General features: G+C 34.0%; 1 protein-coding gene across 2 annotated transcripts; it reads right to left on the reverse strand.

Annotated features, from left to right (window-relative positions):
* Positions 1–278: 278 nt before the first annotated feature.
* LOC127125502 (uncharacterized) lies at positions 279–8121 on the reverse strand. 2 transcript variants are annotated; one of them, XM_051054291.1, is made up of 15 exons: positions 7946–8121; positions 7607–7769; positions 7456–7526; positions 7238–7373; positions 7032–7108; positions 6790–6943; positions 6489–6691; positions 5198–5310; positions 5003–5098; positions 3093–3214; positions 2475–2576; positions 1788–1897; positions 1587–1674; positions 1134–1330; positions 279–753 (listed from the first exon to the last, which is right to left on the reverse strand). In XM_051054291.1, the coding sequence occupies exons 2-15, from the start codon at positions 7715–7717 to the stop codon at positions 537–539; spliced, it is 1797 nt and encodes a 598-aa protein (XP_050910248.1). In that variant the 5' UTR covers positions 7718–7769; positions 7946–8121; the 3' UTR covers positions 279–536. The 2 variants fall into 2 exon arrangements, with proteins under 2 accessions (XP_050910248.1, XP_050910247.1); XM_051054290.1 differs by lacking the exon at positions 7946–8121 and having other exon boundaries at positions 7607–7937.
* Positions 8122–8460: the final 339 nt, after the last annotated feature.

Genomic DNA, 8460 nt, shown 5'->3' on the forward strand with positions numbered 1-8460 from the left:
GGGTATAACTAACTCTATTAAATTTGTAGCTAACTAATAACTAATGTAAAACCAATTTGTTACTAACTAATTCTAATATCTGTAACACATACAACAAAATAGGATGTGGATCTAACATTAATGTTTCAAGAGAGCTGAGACCAATTTGGAAATTTTTCCTAAACTAAAAGGCAAATAATTTATTTATATACAACAATATGTAAGAACTACTGATCAAGCAAACAAAATATCTTTTATCAACAAAAAATACACGAACAAAATAAATATCTCAATGTAACTCAATGCAAATGCCTAGAAGTTAATTAATAACTGGTGAATATGGAAATGACAGTATTCAAAATACCCCAAATGATAGGGAAGCATATCTAACGAAGATATTACAAATACTGGCTTGTTGGCAACATGCACGTTCATACAGTTTTGGGTGTACAAAAACACCTGTTTTTCATTTTCAAGGGAGCCCAATCAGAAGGGTAAGCATTTAAATAAATTAGGCATCAATGTGATGAAAATAAGTTACTTGTTTTGATATATGATTATACAGGGGATAGAGATGCTAAATAAGAACCATCACAGTACTTTACACTTTTTAGTGTACATGAACACAGGGAAGACATAACTGCTGCTTCTGGAATGCCAAAGGAATTACTGCAATCTCGAAAGCTTTCACTGCCAGGAGATTTTGATTCAGACTTTTCACAACTAGATTTCAAAGCAGCATTCAGGCCGATTGATACTGGTTCAGTCACAAAACTGCAACATCACAAGATAAACCAAATACTATTCAGGTTTCAAATGATTTCAAATAACTAGGCAAGGAAAAACAAGTTTTAATTCACTGTTGTGCACAGCAAAACTCGCAGAGATGCTCATGAAATCCTACTTAAGCTAGTTGCAACTCAAGACTAATCAGCAGGCTAACACAATGAAGCCTCACTATGAAAGAATATGCTCAATGTATTGGAGCTCGCAGTTACACAAAAGTGTGTGTGTCAAAGCAGCATCGTTCATAAAGTATTCATACTTGCAAGTGCAAATAAAATTCAATAAAATAAGCTTGCTATCCTTAAAAATTTAAGGGTAAGCCGCATCAAAGCGGCATCGTTCCAAATACAAGCAAAGGCTCCTCATACCTTGCCTCAAAGCTTTTTCCTTCGGAGCCCATCAATGCACATATACTGCAGATAATCCAAGGTGGAATAAATGTATCCTTAATTTCAATGCTACAAAAAAGGCCATCTGATGATCCTTCTGCAAACTCATTATCTTTCCAAATAGACCCATTATTAGCCGCAATATCTTCAGCCCTTCTCATCTTCATGCATTTAATCTGAGAAATAAAAGTTTTTTCATCAATTTAGAAAGAAAAACATATATTCCAATGTGTATTACTAAATTAAATTAAATGAGCAAGGAAAGTAAAAGTAACTATGGTAGCTTTACACAAAAAGACAGAAATTTATTTTTCAAGCAATAGATAAAAGGATGTGTAATAATTCAATAATTAACTTAAATTGACAAATCGCAGAAACACAACATGGAAAGAATAAAAGGAAGGTAAATGAAATTAAGGACTTATCACATACATCAGGAGAAGTCAGAGAAGAACTTTGAAACGGTACAGGAGAACACAAGACAGGTACGTCTACACCAGACAGTGAGGTCAGGAGAGTTCTGCAGAGTGCAGACAATAAAAGTTAGTTAAAAACAAGATTAAAAATATAAGAGTAAACAGCAAACATGTTATGTCAGTGAAGTATGAAAACAGGATAAGAAGCTTCAGTTACCTGTAACTAAATAATAGGTCATATAAACCATGCACATTATCATTGCCATTGAAAACCAGCAAAGATTCTGGGCTATTATCAACATCAGAGAATGACCTTGAGCGCCGGGTCTGTATTGTTCCCCAAAAAAACATAAATCAATACAAACCTTATAAATAGAGCATAAATATGGTGTTGGAGTTAAGTGATGGAGACTTTAAAAGCGGGTTAATATATATAAAAAGTATTGATAAGTATTAACATGAGAAGAACAGGCAACAACTGCAACACGGTAAATTATTTGCATGTCTTTATCAATAAAATTCTCATACATCAACTAGTTAACTTTAATTCCAGTATGCTGGTCAAAAATTTACACTATTATCTAATCATGTGACATATGCTATCACATAACACTATTAAAAGTTTGATAGGTGAGTCAGACTCTTTTAATGATACAACAAGATATAACCAATAGACAGAGTAAAACATTTTACAGGCAGAATTTAAACTGAAAATAGTTCAATTAATACTAATGGTAATTAGGAGACAACAGAGAAGTGTAGTTCAAATATGAAGTACAGATTTATCAATAGAATCACAGAAAAATCACATGTTGGAAATTGTTCTTCTTGATCATAGTCAGAGATTAATATAACATCCCATGACAAAAGAAATGATATATATGAATAACATATAGATACAGACCTGCCCCAAGTTGTGCTTCTCTATCTCTGACAGCTCAACCAAATCCTCGGTAGTAACTTGCTCTACTTTTGAACGGCAAAGTGGCATAGAGAAACAAAGATCCTAGTCAAGAGGGTATAAATTCAAAGTAAGTTCAGAGGCCCTCGCCAAAGTATATATTGAAGAATTAGGGTTTCCACTATATAAATCACAATTCTGATTCATTAGCAAAAAGGGGGTTCTGGCATCAAGCAGTGTGTATTAAAACCCTAAAAAATTATATGTAAAATAAATAAACTGCACATACTGCTACCTGTTAATGTTATAACTTATAACCCAAAAGGCTTTAAAGACCAACACTGCAGAATCATAATAATGGCCAAAGTCTAGAACAAGATCTAGAAAAGTTCATCGCTTGTGGAGTTTCATGCTTCTTGCATACCTTATACCTACTACTACACTTTTATAGTTTCACCAAATTTCCTAGAAATATGCCATCAGTGAAATATTATTCTTATCCTAAGACAAACATTACAAGAAAGAAATAACTATTTCCCTCAGTACTTGTATGACACTAGATGATTAGTAGAACAAACATTAACAGCACAGATAATTATAAGTTACAGAAATACAGCTTACATGCTCTCTTAACAATGATCTCAAACCTCTGGTTGACTGAGAAATATAAGCATTGCAAGAGCATTTGGATTTTCCAGAGCCATCACCACCAGTGAACATCACCACAAACTGGGATGTGCAAACTACAATACAGAAGGGAAGAAAAATCATTACAAAGTTTCATCTAATGTTTCTATAACACCACAGGCGCATAAAGATATAGCAATTAAAGAACAATTGTATTTTCATCATCGTTATAAACTTAAGGGTCAAATGCACTTTAACACCTCCCCAATTTTGAAGTTTAGCAGCACTTTCTATCTTAAATTATTTAATTAAGAATTCTAATCACTAATTTAACACTATAAATGACAACTTCCTCATCTAATATAATTTCACAGTTAAAAATAACTTAAAAAAAGGTTTAAAAGTTATGTTCTACAAGTGAAACGAAAAATTGAAACAAACCATAAAGTTTAAAGAAATCTCAATCTTATTTACCACATACAAACACAACCAATGCAAGCACAACTCCAGGGTTTAATGTATTTATTAACACAGGGCATGTGAGCTGTGCTTCAATCGGTTCTCCCTGTTTGAAGTTCTTCAGGTTAGAAATGAAGTCTAGGGAGAGTTTGGAGAATTCTGAACATTGTAACTCTGAAGTATAACTGTCAACATTCAATTAAGTGTACATTTATATAGGAGTAATTGACTTCTCACTAACTGATTAGTGACAGATTCCTATTAATAACTATCCAAATAATCTTCAATCCAATATACAGATAAGTCTGCACGAATTACAACTTACAAGTGCACAAATACACATATGATATAAACTACTTACAATTCTAACATTTCAGTCACAAAGGCTCAAACTCAGGGTTGGGTGATTAATATGAATTTTTTTCAAAATCCTGAGTTGTCCCTTTGAGCTGCAATTCATAGAGGAGAGATAGCTTTAACAAAATGAGAATTAAAATGTCAGCATATTGTTCGGTGATTAGAATGTGACTGGCAATCTGGCTTTTGTTGAATATGTTCTCTTCTCTATAACAGTATATGCAGTTTCATATGTTTGGTCCTGGCATGAAGAAGATTACTATACTTAAGATTGCCACAGGAATGAGAAGAGTTTTGTTAGTAGACATGCTGTCAGTAGGGTGTATGTTAGGAAGAGTAAAAGTGGGAATTAAGCTTGTAAGTATAATTATTACAGTTGTAACAAATGAGTAACTAATTTTGTTAGTAAAACAGAACAATACATAGCAGTTACAGTAGTGACCGAAGAATAACTAATTCTGTTAGTAAAACATAATTATAAATAGTAATGGGAGGGAAGGGAGTTAGTTTTTGGAACTCGATTGTAATTGGAGTGGCTTTCTCGAATCAGCCAGTTTTTTACATACTCTGAATTCCTACAGAATTCTTACCTTCTTCCCTTATACCAGTTGAACCTTTCAAGTTTTGAAGGGAACTTGCAACTCTATAACTAGTCATGGGATCCAAGGGAGTTCAGCAGTTATACTGGCCACAGCTCCCATCTTACATTGATAAAGGGATTAAACTTTGGGTCATGATAGCACTAGTGTACTTCATATTTAGTTTATAAAAATTTAAGGGTTGGATTATTGCCTTTTCACTAGTATCAAATAACTTGTTAAACTTTTGCTAACATCTTTGAACAGAAAAGTTATATAAAAAGGGGAAGTTACAATTAAGTAATGTTAAATTAGGATAACATGCTTGACTAATAAATTGGGATGGAAATGTGCGTAAACCTATAAATTAGGGCGTGAAAGGCATTTGACTCGATATTTAAACTCCAAATACAGAGAACAATGAAAATGCAGAAGATAAAAGGCATATAAGAAGATTTCTATAATCAGTATAGCTCCACCTGGAAAAAAAGTGATGGACATGTACAATACCATAAAAGAGGCCACAGACATTCTTCCGAAGCATGTAATAGAGATCCCGAAAGGATTCTTCCCAAGCCACTTGCCGTTTCCTTAAGAACTCCAATTCTATTTGATAAAAAGGAAAAATGAACATAAGGAAACTTGAGAAAGGAAAATGACAGAGAATAAGCTACAAATGTAATAAGTCAAAAGCGGCTTGACAACCTCCTTCTGCAGTTGATGAGCTCAAGACTGATATGATAGAAGGCGGAAGGGTGGATTGAGGATACATCCATGAATGCAAAACTTTGAAGCCTCCACCTCTAATATTTTCATTCCTGTAAGGACAGTGCAGATAGATTAATTGAGGCATGCTACAACATATAACTGAACACAATTAGGAAATAATAAAAGCTTACATAAAAAGGACAGCAATGTTAAGCAACAATAGCTGATACCAAAGTAAGCATGAAATAAATAAAAAATATGAGCAAATGAAATAAATAAGTCGGTGGTTCAACCACATATCAGAGAAACGGTAGGATCCAGTTTCTTGTTCATGTATCAATGCATATGAAAAAAATGTTCTATGTAGGAAAAACATAATTTTATGATAGAAATTAGAAATAACAACAACAAAAAAAAAAACAAAAAAAACAGCAACAACCGAGTCTTTTCCCACTAAGTGGGATCGGCTACATGGATCAACTTTTGCCATAATGTTCTATCCAAGAGTAGTACCATGCTTCTATCCAAATCGTTAATCTCAATGTCTTTCTTGATAACTTCTCTTATAGTCTTTCTAGGTCTTCCTCTTCATCTAGTTGTTTGACTTCTCTCCATCTAATCTACTCTCCTTACCACCGAATCTACAGGTCTTCGCTCTACATATCCAAACCACCCAAGTCTATTTCTCACCATCTTCTCATCTATAGGTGCTACCCCAACACTCTTTCTAATATTTTCATTTTTAATGCTATATTGTTGGTCTTACCACACATGAAGACAAAAAAGTAACATCATGGTTACTATGATAAAAAAGTAGAAATGTCTAAGCAATATATTGGCTCACTCATTCAATACTGAAAATACAGAACTAGAAAAATATTCTTACACCATGATAAATGCTTAGTGACTTCGACATTATTTTTCCACATCAAATCCAAAAAAAAAAATCTTACATTGACTTTTGTGTTCATCAAACAAACATGCCCATATGATATGGGCACAATCTAACAGTCGTGTTTATCAAGTTTAACTGCCAGTGCATCTATCAAATATAGACAGAAATCCAACGACTTGGTGTAACAATGTTTTGTAAGGTCTTCATCAGACTCTATCATCATTGAGCATAAAAATAAGTGATCTTTTACATACCATGCAGGCATCAGTGTAACCTATTAACAGTGCCACACTATTTAAACACATACTCTATGAATCTCAATGTAAAAGTATTTTAATTTGCTTCAGTGCATCTTATTCCTGTCCAATATATTAGCGGATCCTAGGTACTCACCAATCCACAGAAGCGGAGGATACTATTCGCATACTGGTTTTTAGAGTAAGATCCAAAGGAGCCTTCTTGCCAGGTATATGACACTTAGAGAAGGAATTTCCTGCAATGGTTGGCGCTGAATCTCCGTGTTTTTGAGATGAATCAGTAGCTACTCCACTATCAACATGTGGTTCAAGTGAGGCTAGTCCTTTCAATGCTTTTCCCTATAAATTTCATGAGGAATAACATATTCATTATATATCCAACAATATCTGAAAGGAAGATAAAATGAGGAAAAGAGGTTGGTTGCTGCATCTTATACCATGTCAATAGCTGTTTCTCCAGAAGATCTATCAACATCTGATGAAAGGTCAGCAACACTAAGAAACTTCCCTTGGCTGCACTTTTCATTGGTTTCCTCGGCCTGCGGCGCACCATCTTTTGTAGCCTCTCCTGAGGCAGCAGGTTTCTCAAAGCTGAAATCAAATCGAGAACAGAAGCATAATCATCATATGGGAAGACATAAATGTGTGATCAAGCAAACACAGAAGCTACAGGACAAACCGTGAAATCCCTTTTTGTCTCTTAACTGCTGAAGTAGTTTTCGTTTGATTATTAGTTTGCTCCAGAGATGGATTTTCCTGAACACGGTAACGTTACTTTAGTTAGTCTCAACTCTCAACAACAATATCAACACGGTATTAATAATTGAATGAAGATTTCAACTGAATAAAGTAAATATTAGTTGTAGCTTGAGCATGTAAACTAACCTTTACATTTTCCTTCCCAAATGCATGTCTATATCTGGGCTTTTTGGCAGAAAATACATCATCAAGCCGCGTATCATTGTATCTCGGAGCCCTAAACGATCCTGGTTTTTTAAACCTATTGTCCACCTCAGCAGCTCTGCAACGATAAAGTCATAAATCAAGTAAATTCTCAGCAAGTTATGAAACAATGAATTGAGTAAGAAGCAATTGAAACTAACTTCGAGGAACCACCAGAGGTCGACGATTCATCAGTATAGTCCACAAAAATCTCCCGCTTCAACTGCTCTCCCTGCCAAATTATGTATAAATATCAATAAAAAACTCCTCGCCACAATTAAATGTCAGTTATCAATAAGTTCGAAAACTTACCCTAAGTTCTGAAGGTGTCTTTCTTTTAGCAACAGAAGCACCTTTCAGAGGCACTGAAGAAATTCCATGAGAACTCGGAGGCATAGCACTCGGTGTAGCTACTTTGGCCATTCAGCATTCACGACAAACGCTTAATCTAGCAAAACATATGCTCCAGATAGATCTACACAAGTTAAAATCAAATAAACGAAATCACAATTAGCGAAACTGAAGAACACGCTAAAATCTTGAATCGAAATAGTCATGAAAATGCAAAATGATGAATAGAAAGAATTGAGAAACAGAATCAAGAGAAGAGACGAAGAAAAAAGAGGGATGAAATTTGAATGTGGTGTTTACCCTAGCGTGAGTTTCGGTTCGGGAGCAAGCGGTGTCGTATCAGTGGAGCATTGAAATGAAACAGGATAATCGGAAAAAAGTGAAAAAAATAAAATCTAGTGGTCAATGTAATTTAATAATTGTGTGTTAAATTTAAAAGAAAAATATATATTTGGTTTTCCCTCCCAATTGTGCCGCCGAGGGAGTGTGTGTTTGGTTTCAAAATTATATTGGCTTGGCCGGGTAAAAACGTGGGTCGGGTCCAAAATGATGATCAACCAAAACCAAAGACTATAGGCAACCTTCCATTATATTGTCCAAATTGTTTAGTTGAAAATTGAATGAAAATTTCGATCAAAATTTTTGATAGATTTAACAAAAATTTTTGGTACAATTCAAAATTTTTGATAGTATATTTTAAATTTTTGGTATATCATATATTTTAAATTTTTCGATTTGTTTCATTAATTTCTGAAAATTTAAAACTTACATTTGTCTATGTATTTCACTGCAAAAGAAGGAAATATATATATATA

The sequence above is a fragment of the Lathyrus oleraceus genome, chromosome 3, assembly GCF_024323335.1.
Source record: "Lathyrus oleraceus cultivar Zhongwan6 chromosome 3, CAAS_Psat_ZW6_1.0, whole genome shotgun sequence".
Lineage (NCBI taxonomy): Eukaryota > Viridiplantae > Streptophyta > Magnoliopsida > Fabales > Fabaceae > Lathyrus > Lathyrus oleraceus.